The 21,541-nt window shown below is 42.1% G+C and overlaps 1 protein-coding gene across 2 annotated transcripts in view; it reads left to right on the plus strand.

Moving 5' to 3' along the window:
- CSMD3 (CUB and Sushi multiple domains 3) overlaps positions 1 to 21,541 on the plus strand; it is a 1,240,207-nt gene that overhangs the window by 1,198,332 nt on the left and 20,334 nt on the right. For both annotated transcript variants that reach the window (XM_084620231.1, XM_084620232.1), the window contains 3 exons: positions 8,605 to 8,716; positions 15,828 to 16,007; positions 19,801 to 19,866. In XM_084620231.1, the coding sequence (XP_084476357.1) occupies positions 8,605 to 8,716; positions 15,828 to 16,007; positions 19,801 to 19,866 (358 nt within the window). The remainder of the gene's footprint in view (positions 1 to 8,604; positions 8,717 to 15,827; positions 16,008 to 19,800; positions 19,867 to 21,541) is intronic.

A 21,541-nucleotide genomic window follows, 5' to 3' on the forward strand; every position in this document is an offset into this window, starting at 1 on the left:
ATGCCTATGGTACTGGACTGGATTAGTAGAAGTGATGTAGTGGTGAAAGTGCCATTACCACTACTTTGAGCAACCCTGTTTTTCTGAGAGAGCCTTTATAACCATGTAGGTTTTCAGCTAGGATTCAGCTAGGGCATCAAGAGGTGCATTTTATTTCACTTCCAAAAGAATGGCCAAATGTTAATTGAGCAAAAGAGCTGATACATCAGACACCCTGGGGAATGCACACCAACCATCCCTTAAATCCAGGCATACTTGCCTTCCAAAAATATAACCTTTTATTGCTTTTGTTTGTTAAAAAAAAATACAGAGCTCTACAATAAATAACAGATGTTTAGTATGAAAAGACTGCTTTAAGTCCCTTTGTGGTCAGAATAATGACTCTAAAGATGCACCTTCTTACTCAATAGATCTGTTTCCTGAAAGTCATATCTACCAGTTAGTGATGAAAATAAGATTTTCCCACGTTTTACTTCCATTCAACTAAGAGAGGATAGAGTGAGATGGCTTCTGCTCTAGTTTGCACATGATTGTGAAGAATAGTTAACTCTGTTCTAAGTGGCTAATCTTTATTTCTGGTGCAGACAAGCAAGAAAGAAAGAACAGAGCTTCACTCTAGTTTGCAGGGGTGGCTGATAGAGAAAACATTTTAACTTGTAAAGTGAGGAACCATGAGTTTTACACAGGTAGTTATTAGATCCCATTGCCTGCCAATGAATGGATACTGGGCATCTCATTAATGTCCTATTCAGAATGTCCCATTCTGGTCTGACCACCAACAACTGCAAGCAAAACTTGTAGTATGAGCTGAGACTGTGGTATGAGCAAGACACACACTAGACTCTGTCAGTGGTGGGCAACCTGCGGCCCGCGGCCCATCAGGGTAATCTGATTGTGGGCCGCAAGACATTTTGCTGACATTGCCCGTCCACAGGCACAACCTCTCTCCCCTTTGCTGCCGTTCACCGTTCCCAGCCAGCATGTCCCTGTGGCCCACCACTTCCTGCAGCTCCCATTGGCCAGGAACGGCAAACCATGGCCACTGGGAACTGCAGGGGGCCATGCCTGTAGGTGGTCAAAGTCGGCAAAATGTCTCGTAGTCCGCAATCAGATTTCCCTGATGAGCCGCATGCGGCCCGTGGGTCGCAGGTTGCCCACCACTGCTCTATGTCCTTTAGTCAGTTTAGAGTGAATGACCTCCCACTGGAAGTTCCTTACATTATTAAGTCCTCTCTACAACATATTGTAACATAAGGATCATTAGAAGGAATGATGTGACACCAGATTGTCCAAAAAACCAACAAACTTTAATGCAGCCATCGCCCATATACAGCAGTACCTGCTTTATCTGCCTCCCCTACAGCTGGAAACCCACCACCCTACTCACCAAAAGAACACTTTGTTTCAGTTCCTATTCCCCTGCATCTGACTCTAGCCACATCCACTTACAACCCAGATTTTTTGGGAAGAGAAAACCCATTCAATATCCTGGTATAATCTGGCGACTGGAGGACCAAGAATAAAGACGGGTAGAATCACACTGAAAAAAAATAGTTCTCCTTTCCTTTCCAGCACTCATAAAAATTCAGATAGAACTCTAAGCAAATGCTTTTTGTCAGTTGTTACTTTATCTGAACTGGTTTTACCATGACTAACCAAAACTTCTGCTACTCTTAGTGAAGTGAATTTACTGCAATCTCAGATAGAAGTGTGTGTGTTTCAGTAACAATTGTTCTCATAGCTCATGCCTCCCATTTTGAAAATGTATTATTAGTAAACTTGGTTATGGTTGGGAATGGTTAATATTTATACACCTTCTTCTGAGATGAGCATCACCCCTTTGCTGAGTGGTAGCAGATATCCAGTGCTTTGCAGCTTGATTTCCCAGTGGAGAAGAAATCAGTGATGCAGAGTCTGGGTATAAAATTAGCCCAATAGTGCAGTTTAAAATAAAAAAGGAGAACAATGCAGAAATATTTTCATGTGTTGCTACTGTATCAGGATAAAAAAAAGAGGGTTTTTAGCATTTTTAGTAGAAAAAATGTTTAGTGGAAAAATTTTGTGAATGTTATGAACAGGAATTTTCACAATATTTATGTTAGCAGTTTAAGCATTTCAGTTTCATATTCTGGGATCAGGGATTTGTGGCATAGGAAAGCTGATGCTCCTAGATGGTGAGCAAGGTGCTGCTGCAGGATGGGGGCTTGTACTTTTGAATGGGGGGCAGTGCTGTGGTGCACTGCCAGCTTCAAAGGAGAGGAATTTCCACAGCCCCACACAATCTCCAGTTCCTTTGCCTTTGAGCCAATCACTGCTTGGGGGGGAGTTGATGCCTGAGGAACTGGGTGGTAGGCAGGAGATGCAGCCTTGGGATAAAGGCAGAAGCCACAGTATGAGTGAGTTTCCTTTGCCAGTGTTCCTCTAGATCTTGGAGACCCAGGATTTTTGCTGCAGTCAAACCCAATGGGTATGACTCTTCAGGCATTCCTTAAGGACCAACTTCCTGTTTGCACATCTCTGGTTTGAGCAGGACTACATTGTACAGAACTTGAAATAATAGAATCATACAAATCTAGGACTGGAAGGGACCTCGATAGTTCAGCTATCCCAGTCCTCTGCACTGAGGCAGGGCTAAGGATCACTGTCCCTGACAGGTCTTTGTCTAACCTGTTCTTAAAAACTCCAATGACAGCTGTTCCACAACCTCACTAGGTAATTTGTTCCAGTGTAACTACCTTTACAGCTAAGCCATTTTCCCTACTGTCTAACCATATCTCCCTTGCTGCAATCTGAACCCATTACTTCTTGTCCAGTCCTTCATAGATAAGGAAAACAATTTATCACCCTCCTCTTTTATGTACTTGAAAACTTTTATTGTGTTCCCCTTTCAGTCTTCTTTTCCGAAGACTACACAAACCCATTTTTTTCAGTCTTTCCTCACAGGTCATGTTTTCTAGACCTTTAATCCTTTTTGTGGCTCTCCTCTGGGTTTTCTCCAGATTCTACATCTTTCCTGAAGTATGGGTGCTGGCACTGGACACAGTACTCCATCTGAGGCATTATCAGTGCTGAGTAGAGCAGAAGAATTACGTTTCATGACTTGCTTACAACACTCCTGCTACTGACGTTCACTTTTATTTTTTCAATGGTATTACATTGTTGACTCATATTTAGTGTCTAAACCATTGTAACCTCAGATCATTTTTTGCAGGACTCCTTCCTATTAATCATTTCCCATTTTGAATTTGTGAAGTTGATTGTTCCTTCCTAAGTGGAATACTTTGCATTTGTCCTTATTGAATTTCATCCTGTGTGTTTCAGGCCTTTTCTCCAGTTCATCAAGATCATTTTGCATTCAACTCATATCCTCCAAAGCAATTCCAACCCCTCCCAGCCCACAAACTTTATAAGTGTACTCTCTATGCCATTATCCAAATCACTGATGAAGATATTGAACAGGACTGGACCAAGGACAGATCCCTGCAGGACCCCTGTTGATACACCCTTCCAGTTTGACTGTGAACCATTGATAACTACACTCTGAGTATGATTTTCCAATCAGTTGTGTACCCACCTAATATAGGTTCATCTAGACTGTATTTCCCTAGTTTATTTTTGAAAATGTCATGTGAGACAGTATCAAAAGCCTTACTAAAGTCAAAATAGATCTACTGCTTACCCCCTATCCACAAGACTTGTTACCCTGTCAAAGGAGGATATTAACTTGGTTTGACATGATTTGTTCTTGACAAATCCATACTGACTGTTACTTTTCTCCTTATTATCTTCCATGTGCTTACAAATTGATTGTTTAATTATTTGCTCTGTTATCTCTCCGGGAAGTGAATTTAAGATGACTAGTTTATAATTCCCTGGGTTGTCCTTATTCCTCTTTTTTATAGATAGGTACTATATTTGCCTTTTTCTAGTCCTCTGAGATCTCTCCTGTCTTCCACAAGTTCTCAACAAGAATTGCTAATGGCTCAGAGATCTCTTCAGCTAGTTCCTTAAGTGTTCTAGGATATATTTCACCAGGCCCTGGTGACTTGAAGGCATCTAACTTGCCTAAGTAATTTTTAACTTGTTCTTACCCTATTTTAGCCTAAGATCATACCCCATATACACTAATGTTCACTGTATTAGTCATCTGATCAGTTCTTGGTGAAAACTAAAACAAAAAGGGAATTTAACACTTTGATCAGTGCTGTATTTTCAGTAATTGTCTTTCCCTCCTCATTGAGTAATGAGCTTACCCTGTTCTTGGTCTTCCTCTTGCTTCTAATGTATTTGCAAAATGTTTTATTGTTACCCTTTAATCATATTTTGTCCCTTGGCCTTTCAAATTTTGTCCCTACATGCTTGTGCTGTTTTTTTTTTAATATTTATCCTTTGTCATTTGACCTAGTTTTCACTTTTTGTATGACTCTTTCTGATTTTCTATATTAGAATGTTGATTGAAGATTACTATGGAGCATAAAGTGGATAGAATTCCTGATAGGTTTCAGAGTAGCAGCCATGTTAGTCTGTATCCGCAAAAAGAAAAGGAGTACTTGTGGCACCTTAGAGACTAACAAACTTATTTGAGCATAGGCTTTCGTGAGCTACAGCTCACTTCATCGGATGCAAGCAGTGGAAAATACAGTGGGGAGATTTATATACACAGAGAACATGAAACAATGGGTGTTACCATACACACTGTAAGGAGAGTGATCAGGTAAGGTGAGCTATTACCAGCAGGAGAGTGGGGGGGAGGAGGAGCGGGAGAACCTTTCGTAGTGATAATAAAGGTGGGCCATTTCCCGTAGTTGACAAGAATGTGTGAGGAACAGTGGGGGAGAAATAAACATGGGGAAATAGTTTTACTTTGTGTAATGACACATCCACTGACAGTCTTTATTCAAGCCTTAAGTTAATTGTATCCAGTTTGCAAATTAATTCCAATTCAGCAGTCTCTCGTTGGAGTCTGTTTTTGAAGTTTTTTTGTTGAAGAATTGCCACTTTTAGGTCTGTAATCGAGTGACCGAAGAGATTGAAGTGTTCTCCGACTGGTTTTTGAATGTTATAATTCTTAACGTCTGATTTGTGTCCATTTATTTTTTTGTGTAGAGACTGTCCAGTTTGGCCAATGTACATGGCAGAGGGGCATTGCTGGCACATGATGGCATATATCACATTGGTAGATGTGCAGGTGAACGTGCCTCTGATAGTGTGGCTGATGTGATTAGGCCCTATGATGGTGTCCCCTGAATAGATATGTGGACACAGTTGGCAACAGGCTTTGTTGCAAGGATGGTTTCTGGGTTAGTGTTTTTGCTGTGTGGTGTGTGGTTGCTGGTGAGTATTTGCTTCAGGTTGGGGGGCTGTCTGTAAGCAAGGACTGGCCTGTCTCCCAAGATCTGTGAGAGTGATGGGTCGTCCTTCAGGATAGGTTGTAGATCCTTGATGATGCATTGGAGAGGTTTTAGTTGGGGGCTGAAGGTGATGGCTAATGGTGTTCTGTTATTTTCTTTGTTGGGCCTGTCCTGTAGTAGGTAACTTCTGGTTACTCTTCTGACTCTGTCAATCTGTTTCTTCACTTCAGGAGTTTGTAAGAATGCTTGATAGCGATCTTGTAGGTGTTTGTCTCTGCCTGAGGGACTGGAGCAAATGCGGTTGTATCGTAGAGCTTGGCTGTAGACAATGGATCATGTGGTGTGGTCTGGATGAAAGCTGGAGGCATGTAAGTAAGCATTGCGGTCAGTAGGTTTCCAGTATAGGGTGGTGTTTATGTGACCATAGCTTATTAGCACCATAGTGTCCAGAAAGTGGATCTCTTGTGTGGACTGGTCCAGGCTGAGGTTGATGGTGCAATGGAAATTGTTGAAATCCTGGTGGAATTCCTCAAGGGCTTCTTTTCCATGAGTCCAGATGATGAGGATGTCATCAATGTAGCGCAAGTAGAGTAGGGGTGTTAGGAGATGAGAGCTGAGGAAGCGTTGTTCTAAGTCAGCCATAAAAATGTTGGCATACTGTGGGGCCATGCGGGTACCCATAGCAGTGCCGCTGATTTGAAGGTATACATTGTCCCCAAATGTGAAATAGTTATGGGTGAGGACAAAGTCACAAAGGTCAGCCACCAGGTTTGCCGTGACATTATCGGGGATACTGTTCCTGACGGCCTGTAGTCCATCTTTGTGTGGAATGTTGGTGTAGAGGGCCTCTACATCCATCGTTGCTAGGATGGTGTTTTCAGGAAGATCACCAATCGATTGTAGTTTCCTCAGAAAGTCAGTGGTGTCTCAAAGATAGCTGGGAGTGCTGGTAGCATAGGACCTGAGGAGGGAGTCTACATAGCCAGACAATCCTGCTGTCAGGGTGCCAATGCCTGAGATGATGGGGCATCCAGGATTTCCAGGTTTATGGATCTTGGGTAGCAGATAGAATACCCCTGGTCAGTGTTCTAGGGGTGTGACTATGTGGATTTGTTCTTGTGCTTTTTCAGGGAGTTTCTTGAGCAAATGGTGTAGTTTCTTTTGGTAACCCTCAGTGGGATCAGAGGGTAATGGCTTGTAGAAAGTGCTGTTGGAGAGCTGCCGAGCAGCCTCTTGTTCATATTCTGACCTATTCATGATGACGACAGCACCTCCTTTTTCAGCCTGAGTGTTTACATGATTTGTCATTGATTCTTGATCTTGAACAAGTTACTTAGTCCAATATTTTCATATTGGATCCCTAAGCAGCCTGATATGTAACTCTCCTTGCTTTCTGTGGGAGCCAGTGGAATTTCCTCTACTCAGCATCTCAAAAATTATGCCACTGTGTTTACGTGCAAAATATGGGTGAAAGTAAAGGGGGAAAGGGATGTATCCAGCTCTTTCCTTCATAGAAAATTGTTGATTCCTCTTCAAAAGAATGTTTCTGAAACAAAGAGGAGAATAAGTAGATTCATATGTCATTTGCATTGAAATGTTACAAATGTGTTTAACACAGTGGTATTGATTTGGTGGCTGGAGCAGGAGCAAAAGGATGTTTGCTTCATAACCAGAATGCCAAAATATTGTTTGATTGACAGATATCAAATAAATAGAACAGGTATAGAAGAAACCTTGGTTCAAAACTGTTCATTTGAAGAAATGGAGAGCTGATGTCCACTAATCTGTTATAAGAGTAACACGTATTGCCAAGCAATCTAGTATAGTTGATTGGATTCAATGCTAGTTTATCAGATAAAAGAGCATTAATATTGCAATTCAATGTAATTTCAATAACTGTCAATAGTGTTTTCCTAGTATGTATTTCATTATGAAAACCTGATTTGCTGCATCTCTTTAAAGTAATTATATAGTCCAGTGGATGTTGTAAAGGAAAAAAAAGTTTCTATTAATTCACATACAAGTACTATGCATAGCTCATGGGTTATTATTACATTTCACCATGATGAGAATACTGAGCTGAAATGGAATTGTACTATAAAGTTTCGAATAATTGTTTATAGTAGTGAAGCACTATGGTTAACGGGATTCAGTTGTTACGAAAGATGTGCATATTTTACCTTTTGGGGATCAAGAACTTTTATCAAGCCTTTTAAACTTAATCAAAATTTAAAAAAAAATGTGAATGCACTGTGCTATGGAAAGTTAGTGCAAACTCAACAACCTCTCCTTCAAACATGCATCAAAAGATACACAGCTCACTAGATGGCACATTTGACCTGTGACGTCTGTATCTAAAGATGTTTAAGCACAAGTGTATATGAGTTAACAATTCTCAGTGTATAATAAATGGCCCTGTACTTAGTGTATTCAAAAGCGATGATACTGCGAGCATTCAGACACTATTTTTGCTTCACTTGCAAAGAATCCTTTCCTTTTTTTTTTCAAATTATCCATTCCAAGCCTAAACAAATGATGAGCTCGAGGAGTTAAGAGTGTAGATTTTCATGTATTCACATTGTTATCTATTAAACATATGGATTTTTTTTTCTCTTCTTGTAGTGAGAGAGTAAAGTTAAACACCATAGAGCTCAAAGCTAAAAGAAAATGCTTGAACCATGGAGGCTTGAGTCAGAAGGAACTAGAGCTGGTCAGAGAAATTCCAGTGAAACATTTTTCATCAGAATTTGCTGATTCCTTCCAACAGAAACATTTGACATAATGGTTCAATTTCAAAGAAGTTTCAATGAAACCCACTGCCACAAAGGTTTCAAAACCTGCCTGATTTCCTGCCAGCACACTGACCGAAATCCGTGGCAGCCCCTGACAATGTGACAAGGAGATGAGAGCCTGGAAGGGCTGGCTCCCAGTTTGTGATTCCTTGGCAGTCTGGGCTCCCAGGCTCGCAGCCCTTTGGCAGCCAGAGCTTCCACGGCTTCCAAGATCCCACTACATAAACTGTCCCAGAGTTAGGGCTCCATTCCCTTTCACTGAGATTTCTGACATTTGAGGGTTTACTTCCAAAGTACCAAATCCTCCACAGAATGGAATTTCCTTTTTCTGCCCAGCTCTTGAAAGGACTTCACAGCTCATCTTATCCATCCTGCATTCTGTGTAGGAGTTTTCCCTATTGATTGTGGAACAATTTATATTTCCTTGTGATAACATCATTGTACTTTCACTTTTTCATTAGGTGGGAAATGTTGTTCAATTTCAATGTAAAAAAGGACACCTTCTCCAAGGTTCTACAACCCGAACTTGCCTCCCTGATCTTACGTGGAGTGGGATTCAGCCAGAATGTATACGTAAGTAATGGGGATAAATATTTTTCTGTTAGTCTTGGATGGAAATAGTTACCCATGATAGGTTTCTTAAATTAACTTCAATGTACTATATTGTTGAAAAGTAGTGAACAATAATAAACTAAGTTTTGGTTTTCCTATGTCTATAACGGTTTGTAGAACTGTGAAAGATTAAAATAATATTTTACTCAATTTATCCATATTCATGTGATTTTAATCTTTCACAGTTCTACAAGCCGTTATAGACATAGGAAAACCAAAGCTCTGTTTATTATTGTTTATAGTTGATTGGATACAATGCTACTTTATCAGATAAATGAGCGAGGGTGAGAGTGTGGCTGCAGGAGGGGTAGAGGAAAGGAAAAGGGATCATGGTAAAACTCTGTGCTGCCCTAAATTGCACTGGGGATGGGCAGCCCTGAATCAGGGAGTAGCCCCCTCTGCACTTCATCCAAGTGGAACATCAAGGCCACTAAGTTTTGTCTGAGGTTTCAAAGCATATGCTCCAGTATTAATAGTAAGAAATTGTTTGCACTGCTTTCCTAGTACCCAGTGCTGATACTTTGAAAAAGGGCAGTGTGGTAATTTGTTAAGGTAACAATAATTAGTCATATCTGAAAGAGAGAGGAAGTTCTTTCTAAGTCAGGGAAGCTGTTTCTGTCCTAGGCGACTATGCATTCTCTTAAGACTTATGCAAACTATTGTCTTGTAGTGCTGATTCATTTATACTGTAATGTCACAAGTAATGCCTTCCAGTTCTACAAACAGCCTGAAAACATGCCATCTGCGATGGTCATAAGATATGTCATAACTCATAACATAAGATCAGCAGGATGAGAACCAAACATTACATGGATGGGAGCATGCAAGGTTGCTCTGTGACTTGTGTTAGTGATTCAGTAGGTGACACTCTTCCCTCTGAGTGCTGAATCAGTGCTCAACTGCAATGAAAGGGGGCACTCTTCTGTTGAAGGTGCCATGTTTTGGATCCAGTGTAAAACTAATGTTTCAGACATCTGTACCAAGATGTTTTTCTCAAAAGTAGGTTCATTAAGAGTCATTCTGGGTAATTTCTACCCAGGATAATTACAGTCTGTTTTACCTAAAATTACTCCTTGTAACTTCAGGGTGACTCATTATTTTTCTTTGAGTGATTGCACATGTCCATTCCACTTTGGGTGTTTGTGCACACCATGTACTAGCAACAGGGATTTACCCCTTAGCGTGCTCCCGGTGCTGTCTCATGCTGCTCCATGATGGTATAAAGGGCAGAGCCACCCCCAACCTTTTTCAATTCCTTCTTACTGCCTGTGATGGTTATCAGAGTGTTCTACCTACCTACTGCAAGTGTTTCCCTAAGAAAGATGGACGCACTTGTCTTCACTAGCAACATTAAAGCACTGCCGTAGCAGAGCTTTAACGTGGTGGTGTAGGTGCGGCTCCAGAGAGAGAGCTCTCCCTGCGCTCTGAAGAAACCACCCCCACAAGGGGAATAGCTCCCAGTGCTGGTGCACTGTCTATGCTGCCACTGTACAGCACTGAAATTTGCCACGCTCAGGAGAGTGTTTTTTCAGACCCTTGAGCAAGAAAGTTTCAGGGCTGTAAAGTGACAATGTAGTCAAGGCTTTAGCATTTCTATTAAATATAGCTGGTATTTGTTAATAGTTCATAGTTTTCTACTTGTAGGTTTCCTTTTTAAAAAAAAATAGTGTACTCAGTGTACACTTCAGTTCATGCCTGTTCTGGATACCAATGCCTGGTGCTGGAGCATGCTCTGGTTTCTGGACTTCAAACCTTGTGATGGCTGCAAGAAGCTGATGCCAGTCAGTGACTTGCTCTCCAGGTGCCTGCAGTGCTTAAGAGAAGCCCACGTCAGGGACACGTGCCAAAGATGAAGGAACTTTAAGCCCAGAATTAAAAGGGATAGGGAGGTCAGACTAAAGCACTTTCTTGCACAGGCAACCCCCAGCAGCCACCCTTGGAGCCTTCCTATTCGGGTCAAGTACTGGATGCCTCTCCTTCAGTTAACAGCAGTACTTCTGTCATGGCAGAGTCTTTGAACAAATCTCCTTATCTAGTACCAAAGAAGAAGCAGCGGGAGACTGTATCAAGGGATCCATCGTCAAGCAGATCAAGGTCCCCAGCACCAGAGACCAGCAAATAAGCTGGGAAGGAGGGTAGAGTGCACTCGGTGTCAAGGCACTCCCCTGTGCAGACTGCACCTCGGGGGAGAGAAGGTTGTCAACTTTTACACCAGTACTTGTGCTGTTCAGACTGACCTCTAAGGGAGCACCATCCTGTTCAGTGATGCCATCATCTGTAGTTTAGCAGAGATTTTTCCTGTGCCATCAATGCCTGAAGCATATGACATAGAATGTGATCTACTGAGTCTCTTGGTGCAAACTCTGCTGGCAGTTCAAGAGACAGCTCACCCAGTACTAGCAGACACTCATGGGGATTTGCCAGCTACTAGAGTTCAGCCCCTGGTACTGTGGGCACTTCTGCACACTCTGGTACTCCCTTGTATGGCATCACCAAGAGGCAAGCCAGCAATGATTTAGCCAAGGCAGTCCTCTCCAGACCTTTTCACATTACCCTGGCACAAAGAAGCACCCTACCTCCCTGGTCAAATGACTCAGGTTCATCACCAGAGTTGGAAGTTGGATCTTATGTGTCGCAGCCACATCACATAAGCAATCGCTCTCCCCACCCTGGTATCCACTGGAATTTCTTCATTGGTTGGCTAACAGGGAGCCATAGTCGGGAAGAAATTGGGTTTTGGTGCCATATCAATGACCGTATTGGAACCTGTGGGGATTTCCTCCTGCCTGCAGATCTTCTCCGCAACCCGTCCCCTCTACATCCTCCAGCAAACAGCACAAAGTGGTGCAGAGCTGCAGGAAGCCGCTCCAGGTACTGAGCTCAATCTGCCTTAGTGAATCCCTCTTAGGAAGAAAAGGGAAGCTCCACCTCAGCCAGCCATGTGTCCCTCTTCCTCATTGGCTGACGAGGTGGTAATGACTGGTGTTTCCTCCCATATGATTACACAACTCACCAGGACATCTTAAATAGGGTGTCTTCCTCCGTAGATGTACAGGTGGAAGTAATTCAGGAGAGCTCACGCAGATTGGTTGATACCTTGGAATCTTCTCAAGTGATGTTCCCCATAAATAAAACTGTTCTGGGACCCACAAAAGTATTGTGGCAAATGCCATCTTCCATCAGAGGAGGTATTATGCGGGGGGGGGTTAACATTTTTACACCCACCATCACGTTCTTTGGTGGCCTGAGCTGTTAACAAAAGAGAGTGCCAGAGTCAGCAGGCATCTACCTGCAAATCAAAAGATGCAAAGAAGTTTGGTATTATTAGCAGGAAAGTTTGTTTGACAGCTCTACTACAGCTCCAGATTTCTAATCAGCTAGCATTGCTTGGAACTTATGATTAAGGCTACGTTTTAGTCACGGGTATTTTTAGAAAAAGTCATGGACAGGTCACGGGCAGTAAACAAAAATTCACGGCCCGTGACCTGTCCATGACTTTTATTATATACCCCTGACAAAAAATTGGGGGGGGGGGAAGCGGCAGCTCGTGGGGATGGCACTGGGGAAGCTGTGGGTGCTGGAAGGGGGCAGCCCAGGGGGCGCTGCAGGTACTGGGGGGATGCCGCGGGTGCTGGGGGGGGTGCATAGGTGCTGCGGGTAGGCAAGCTCCACAGGTGCTGGGGTGCGTGGCCCAGGGGATGCCACGGGTGCTGGGGAGGATGGGGGGATGCAGCTGGGGGGGGCTCAGGTGCTCAAGGGGGCACCGTGGGTGCTGGGCGGAGTTCTAGGAAGCTGCCACCCCAGCTCCTTACTCCACATGCTGCCTCCGTTCTGCCACAAGCCCCGGTTCTGCAGCTCTCATTGGCTGGGAACCACAGCCAATGGGAGATGTGGGGGCGATACCTATGGGTGGAAGCAGCACATGGAGCTTGGAGCTGAGGGAGGGGAGTTGCTGTCACCCTTCCGGGGAGCCCCCCCCCCCAGGTAAGCACCACCTCGTGCCCCAGCCCTGCTGCTGGGTGGTAGTGGGGGGGGGCAAGACTGCCCCAGCAGCAGCCAGTGTGACTGGTCCAGGGGGTGCCTGAGCTGCTCAGGGGGCTCTCGGGCCAGCCGCACTGGGCTGCTGCAGAAGTCACAGAGGTCACAGAAATCCATGACTTCCGTGATCTCTGTGACAAACACGGAACCTTACTTATAATTTCTCCCTATGGAACAATATATTAAAATTTACAGACAAGCTGGTAGAGGAGCTGAAACAAAAAGTTTCTTGCAGTAGTGGATAAGGAAAAAATGGTGGCCAGGATCTTGCCTCAGGATGCATTGGATGCTGCATCAGCCATTAAAATACAGAGATGTTCATGGCACCAGTTATCAGTTCTTTTTCAGGAGGTCTAACAAACCGTTCAGTATCTCACTTTTGAGGGGCCAATGCTTTTTTTCCCCAACAGATGATGACAAGCTTCATAGCCAAAACGACTCTAGGCCTACCCTCAAGTTTTTGGATATTTACAGTCCTTCACAAAGAAGTAGTTGTTCCATCCACAGCAGTCCTGCTGTTATGTTTCCTTTATGGCTTGTCACCAGGAAGCACTCTAGAAGAAAAAGGGAAAGTTACAGGAAGAGACCACCTCTGTCTCCTTTTTTGTCCACTGAACTCATCCAAACAGCCTGGGAACACCAAGCAGTCAGTCTGACATTCTCGTAGAGGACAGCTTACCAGTTGCAGTTTTCCAGCCTCTTCTGCTCTCATTTTGTCCCAGCATGGAATATACCCTTCAATTTATGTCTACCCCCATTTTCTCCCCACTTCCAAATCCCTTTTCAGGGACCACTCTCACAAAGCCATTTGTCTAGCCATTTGTCACACTTTCCTCACCCAAATCAAAGGAAGGAGTTTACTAGTTGTTATGGACAACAGGGCAGTGATGTCCTAGGTGAACAGAAAGAGAGAGGTCAGATTGTTGCTTCTATGCCAAGAAGCAATACTCCTCTGAGAGTTCAAACTCAAACCCTCTATGTTACGGGTGTCCTGAACACTCTTGCAGACTGATTGAGCAGATCATTCACCAGTCACCACAAGTGGTCTCTCCATCAGACATATTTTCCAAGTCTGGGGTGCTACCCAGATAGACCTATTGGCAACCTAACCAAACAGGAAGTGTCATCAGTTTTGTTCACTGTCCAGTCACAGTCCAGGGTCTCTGATGGATGCTTTCCTGTTGTATTTGAACCTTCTGGTTCCACTCCTACCCAGGGTGGTGTTAAAAATTAAATATGGCCACACTCACATAATACTCACACTGGCGTGGCTTTACCAGCATTGGTTTTCCATGCTACTGACCCTCTCTACCAGAGCTTCATTGACACTATCACCAGACCTGGACCTAATCTCTCAGAATCATCGTTACCTTGTCCATCTCTACCCAGAGATCCTTCACCTTATAGCCTGGATGCTCCGTGGTAAACACTTCAGTAGGAGATCTGTTCAAGGAATGTGCAAAATGCCCTCTTGAATAGCAAAAAACTTTTACCAGGTACACTTACCACTTGAAGTGGAAAAGTTTCTCTCTCTGATATCAACAAAAAGGTGTTTCTCCACTACAAGATCCAATACGACACATGCTATACCTGAAATTTCCATCAGCTGCACTTAGCAGCTATCTTGGCTTTCCACACTCCGACTGGTAATAGCTTCCTTTTCTCCAGTCCCATGTAACTCACTCACTTTTTTGAAGGCTCTGGACTGGTTATCTCCCCAAGTAGATGACCCCATTCTTCCTTGGTACTTAAACCTGGTGTTAGCAACACTAACGAGTCCACCCTTTGAACCACTGGCTACCGGTTTGTTACTTCATCTGTCAATGAAGTTAGCTTTTTTGGTAGAAATTACATCTGCAAAGAGAGTAGAAGAATTGAGAGATCTGGTATCTGCTCCACTGTCTTCTACATGGATAAGATATATCTCTGTCTTCATCCAAATTTCTCACCAAAGTGATTTCTCACTTCCACATCAAGCAGACAATATACTTACCAACTTTCTCCACTAAGCCTCATGGTCATAAGGACGAGGAGAGACTCCACACATTGGATGCTAGGAGAGCATTAGCCTTTAACTTGGATAGGACTAAACTGTTTCAGTCTCCCTCCCAACTGTAATGGTGATTGCGGACAGGATGAAGTGCCTTCCAGTCTATAGGAGTACTTGTGGCACCTTAGAGACTATCTTTAAAGTGCCTCAAGTACTCCTTTTCTTTTTGCAGATACAGACTGACACTGCTGCTACTCTGAAACCTTCCAGTCTGTGTAACTCCACCAAACAGGGTGCTAGCACGTTCAGCAAGATCACACACAGGGTCTGCAGCCTTTCTCGCTCAAGAGCCTGTTCTAAATATTTGTAGAGCTGTAACTTGGTGTTCAGGACATACTTCTACTTTTCATTATGCTATCGCTCAACAGTCTAGTAAAAAGGAGTAAAGGGGGGTTGTGAGCAGTTCTGCCTTTTATACCATTGCACAGCAGCACTTGGCAGCGGCGGGTGAATGTGCTACCCTGGTTGGTACCACTGAGGGAAAATCTCAGATGCTAGGGCTTGCAAACAACTGAAGTGGAATGGACATGTGCAATATATTTCAAAGAACAATAGTTTCAGAACAGGTTAGGAACCATTTTTCTTCATTTCCTGTTCTAAACTCTTATTTAGTTGCTGCCTGGTATTAAGCAATTGTTGCAATTTATGCAATGGGTGGTTGCCTGTTACTGCTGTGGAAGGCAATCGATACATGTATATGGTGTTTGGGCCTTCCATAAAATCTGCAAAGGTGGAGGCTCAAACTCAGTGGGCTGTCACATAAGAATAAAGATCTGCTTCATGTATCTGCTTTCAGGATTGGGCCCAGAGTTTATAAAACATGAAGTGCTTAGTGAGCTCTCGGATGAGAAAGAACATATACATATAAGTAATTGTTGCTAATGCATTTTGTTTAATTAACTACCTGTCAAAATGTTTGTGGTTGTTTTTTCCTGATATATTTTTACTATTTCAACTAAAAAGTAATGTACAGTTTCTTTGTAGCACACAGCTGTAAACAACCAGAGGCTCCAGTTCATGCTAATGTGGCTGGAATGGATCTCCCTTCACTTGGTTATACATTGATTTATACCTGTCAGCCAGGCTTCTTCCTAGCAGGAGGGTCAGAACACAGAGTCTGTAGATCTGATGGCACGTGGACTGGAAAAGTTCCAGTTTGTGAAGGTAACCCTTTCTGCTCCTCCTCCCCTCCCTCTGCCTTTCAAATATTAAACTTTTAATTTTCCCTTACTTGCTATTTAGTAACAATATATCACATAAATATATGTCTTTAAAATCTGTATATTATGCTGTCTTTTTCTGTATTTCATATAATAGCATTATATATTTGTGGGTAAAGTATTCAAAAGCACCCACTTGACTTAGCACATAAGACTTAGGTCCCTAAGTCCTTTTTGAAAATGGGATTCAGACTCCTGAGTCACTGGGGCTGTTTTGAAAATTGTACCCTATATCCATGTACAAGACATATGCATTGTATAATACTCTTGTGTACATGTTATATGAATTAGAACTCCAGACATGCAAGCCTAGAGGATCCACTCTCATTTCAGTCTATATTACCATAAGTTTGTTCCTTGCAAAACTGCAGAACTTCACTGATATGCAGAGCTGATGTTGGGTTTTCTGGGGTTATAAAACTTACTGTACAGGATGATGTTTGGGAGCATGTGCTTTCCATATAAGAAGAAAAAGATGGCATGTTGAAAAGTAAACATGAAAATTTAGCCTGTATTTAAATTCAGAATTTAAGTGAACGGCATGAAGATGCAAACAGCAAGTTTGCAGATGACACTAAACTGGGAGGAGTGGTAGATACGTTGGAGGGTAGGGATAGGATACAGAGGGACCTAGACAAATTGGAGGATTGGGCCAAAAGAAATCTGACGAGGTTCAACAAGGACAAGTGCAGAGTCCTGCACTTAGGATGGAAGAATCCAATGCACCGCTACAGACTAGAGACCAAATGGCTCGGCAGCAGTTCTGCAGAAAAGGACCTAGGGGTTACACTGGACGAGAAGCTGGATATGAGTCAACAGTGTGCCCTTGTTGCCAAGAAGGCCAATGGCATTTTGGGATGTATAAGTAGGGGCATTGGCAGCAGATCGAGGGACGTGATCGTTCCCCTCTATTCGACATTGGTGAGGCCTCATCTGGAGTACTGTGTCCAGATTTGGGCCCCACACTACAGAAAGGATGTGGAAAAATCGGAGAAAGTCAAGCAGAGGGCAACAAAAATGATTAGGGGACTGGAACACATGACTTATGAGGAGAGGCTGAGGGAACTGGGATTGTTTAGTCTACAGAAGAGAAGAATGAGGGGGGATTTGATAGCTGCTTTCAACTACCTGAAAGGTGGTTCCAAAGAGGAAGGATCTAGACTATTCTCAGTGGTAGCGGATGACAGAACAAGGAGTAATGGTCTCAAGTTGCAGTGGGGGAGATTTAGGTTGGATATTAGGAAAAGCTTTTTCACTAGGAGGGTGGTGAAACACTGGAATGTGTTACCTAGGGAGGTGGTGGAATCTCCTTCCTTAGAAGTTTTTAAGGTCAGGCTTGACAAAGCCCTGGCTGGGATATTTAGTTGGGGATTGGTCCTGCTTTGAGCAGGGGGTTGGACTAGATGACCTCCTGAGGTCCCTTCCAATCCTGACATTCTATGATGCTATGATTCTAAGAACAATTGAAGCTGAAGACCTAATCCTCTAGTTTTTTGATATTTACAAAGCATAATAAAGAAATTCTGTATGATAGTGAAATTTGCCCATACTGTCTTGCTTCATTATACCAATGGGGATTAATGTAGGAACCAGCTCCATTGGCTGGCCAGCTGCAACCAGATTGCATCCCTTTTATGGTGTTCAGATGGAGTCTTCCCTCCAGTTGAGCAGTGTAGCATATCATGAAAGTGACATGGCTATGGAGGCATCATGGAAGATGTAGTCTGGTCAGGGAGCCTGACCATAGGGGAGAATGGTGGCATTAGGTACCCAAATTGCAGTTGCCACGAGACAATATGCCATCACAGGGAAATGTAGATTAATATAGAACAAACTCAGAACTAAATGTTTTGGGTCAGTATCACACATTGAAATTAAACATTTCAATTTGGGAATATTTAAATGTTTTGTTTTGATCAGAAATTCCAAAATAAAATGTTTTGCCATTTCAAAATTAAAAGTGTCTGAACTTTTTGTTCCATGAACGTTTTTGATATTTCAACTTTTTGTCCTGATCTGTTGAAATATCACAGTTTCCCAAAGGATGGAAATTCCAGTTTTCACTGAGCTCTGTTGCACATCTTAATATAAATATTATCAAGGTATTCCAAATAAAATGTGTGGAGTTAAACAAACATCATCTTCGTGTGAAAGAAACCTCCTTGTAACCATGGTGTGATCTTCTTTTCCAGTGTTTCTATTGTTTTACTTCAGGGTACTGCTTGTTTGAATTGAATACCTCTGTCCATATTTGGAATGTCTTGATACTTTCCTTTGTAATTAAGGGACCCTTTAGGGTAACAGGAATTTGTTCCAAGAAATTTTCTCTGCTGCTTTTAAAATAAACAACAGTAGTTGCCTAAAGGTGATCTACTGCAATCCCATTTGACCAAAACCATAGTCGAAATGCTGCATTTTCACTCTCTGCTGGGGCTGGGTTAGGGTTAGAATTAGGGTTCACCAGAGAGAGAGAAGCTCAATGCCATCTTTCTCTGTGGGAGTGCATGGTTGTTTCTAGTATTGGCAGGGGTATGGTCATTGGGGATACACATTCTGTGGATCCCCTGAGCCACAGCTCTGCATAAGGTGGAAAAAAGGGATACAGGTGATATTAAATGCCGTAATCTTTCTAGCAGCCATGCCCTTTCTCCAGTTTGGGGGGATAGGATTCTATATCCTCACAGCTCTTTTCATCTACGCTTTATTCAAAATAAGGTAATGGGGGTGGAGTACCAGAACTTAAAAAATCAGAACAGCACCCCTGTTTACACAGCAAACCAGAATCTGTGTCCCTAAGCAATAAGCCACTCCTTGTCAGTGGATGTAAGAGAGGTCTACTAACAACTTCGATATCCTTTAAAAGTCAGGAGATGAAACATTGACAGTTTATCTTCTTGCTTCTTTGCTTTCACTTTGAACATTTGATTGATCTTTTTTTTTTCCAAATCTTGTCAATTGTAAAACAAATTAATGGCTCAAAAAGTGGTTAAAACTAAGGTTCTCACTTCTCGCTGTTCAGTATTACAGGAAGATGAGAAGAAGGAGTAATGTCTTCAAAATTATTAACTCTTATTAGAATGAAATATAGTATACCCTGAGGGACCTATTACAGAGAGAAAGATGAAAAGCCATGTTCCTCCCACAGGGGAAAGTAGTTAGGAGAAAAGCACTGTATTCTCTTGTTCCTCCTGGTGGAAATGAAAATAGTTTTTTTCAGAAATGACTGAATCATTGACTTAAAGGGAACAAATAATTGAGTCCTTTTCATCTGTATAAGGGAGACCAAAAATATAAAAGGGATCTCAGTAATAAAGATCCATGTGTCCATTGTACAGAAGGTCTGTCTCCAATATATATTTTTTTATTCAACACTTTATTCCAGAAAACCAGAACTTTTGGGTAGTGCCATCACGTAAAAGACAGTTAGCATGAATCAGGTTCAAATTGGAAGGGGATAATTCCATTTGACTAATTCAAGCAATCTGATTAGTCCCTATATGGAACTTTAAATTGTATTATGCAAATACATCCTGTTTGTCTACTAAAGTTCTCTGAACATCCTCTGATGTATATGTGTTTTTTTCCTCTTTGGTGATATACATTTACATCCCATCCCCTTTAAGGTGGTACTGTGGGCTAAGGAACTAATAGTGATTAAGTGATTTAGGAGCACATGTCCCACTGAATGTCTTCAGATGGTTACTTGTTGTCCATCTTTTTGTTGTTCTTTCCAACAGCTGGATCAAAAATATTGGTGAAAGACCCTAGACCAGCTTTGGGAACACCGAGTCCTAAACTAAGTGGTGAGTACCTTGACTTTATTCCAAGGGCCCATTACTGCATTGCCTGGTACCTCATACAGTCACTTACGTCAGTGCAGTGGTTGAAAATGATACCAAATGAATAGCACTGTTTCAGACTCATTTGGTACTGGTGTAAATGATTTCACAGGAAAAGGACTGTGGCTGAATCTAACTCTTGGCAGGTAAATATTGATCCTTAAATTGATTTATGCTAAACAAAAAGTTTTTCAGAAACCATACTCCAGTCTCTCAATAGTACACAGACATCGAAGTAGTTGGTAACTGCAGTTATGAAACCAGGTGTTTTCAAAAGTCTGTGGTGATGGCTTGCTACTTAGCTTCTCTAAATATTGAATATAGGTTGGTTGCTCTTAACCCCCCCCCTTGTATTTTACTCATGAATTTTTAGCATGTGGGTTTAGTTCATGGACATTTGGGGTCTATTTTTATCAAAGAGAGGAAGTTCCTATCTGTTTAGCTTATCAAAAAGAAGATAGAGAGGTGACTTTATTGCAGTGTATCTACCTTAACAAGTTGAAAATACCAGGAGCTAAAGGGCTCTTTAATGAAGCTGAGAAAGGCATAACAAGAACCAATTACTGGAAACTGAAGCCACATAAATTCAAATTAGAAGTGTCACAATTCTTTAGCAAGGGATGGTGATTTACCATTGGAACAATCTATCCCGGGGGAAGTGGTGGATTCCCCATTTTTTGATGTCTTCAAATAAAAGCTGGATACCTTTCTGCAATATGCTTTAGCCAAATACAAATTCTGGGCTCAATGCAGGGGTAAATTGGTGACATGTAATGTCCTGGAATATACAGGAGGTGAGACTAGGTGATCTAATAGTCCATTCTGGCCTTAAATTCTATGAATCTATGAATCTTAGCCACTGATTTAGGATTAGCTAACTCCAAACTCTGTGCATTTGCGAAGTCTCACTGACTTCAGCAATCAGACTGGTTGGTGTACACTAGCTCATCCACATAATCAGTAATGTAAACGTCAAAGTATTTTTTTTCATTTGTGTCTCTGTATTTGAAATAAATCAATACAAATCTAATACAGAAATTTAAGTAGCCCGAGAACTGTTCATTGCCTACTTTTGTATTTTACCCTATTAAAATGTTTTGTTTTTTAAATTCAAAACAAACAAACAAACAAAACCTATGTACTCTTTCAGTGTAACCAGCCCCTCTGTCCTGATGTCTCACTCTGTACTGAAATACATATTTATATTCTGTTTGCAGACTTTAGCAATGATAAAGGCAATTATGTTAAAATAAGAAAGTTCTTCTATATCACACATATCCATATGTGCATGTCCATATTTTTTCGGTATTATGTAAGGCTGATAAGTATAGTAAAACCTAAGGACCTTTGTTAGAGATGCGTAGAGTACGTGGGGCATAAAGACATTTTAAAGCTTAACAAAGCTCTCCTTTATCTGAAGTTTCTTTTGGAAAAATGTGCTATTATGTCCAGGAAGTAGTTTACTTTGCAGGACTCTAATGAAGAGCTGAGCAATTCTTCAGGATTACCTTCACAAAGGAGTTGACAGGGGATAGGAATGAATCAATTGGTGCTGATTTGCTTTGAAGGTGGTGTTTGACAAAAATGAAAAAAAAACCCTGATATCTGGTGGGAGAGCAATACAGCGGTGCACAGAGAA

Source organism: Lepidochelys olivacea (genome assembly GCF_965140295.1).
Source record: "Lepidochelys olivacea isolate rLepOli2 genome assembly, chromosome: 2".
NCBI classification, from domain to species: domain Eukaryota; kingdom Metazoa; phylum Chordata; order Testudines; family Cheloniidae; genus Lepidochelys; species Lepidochelys olivacea.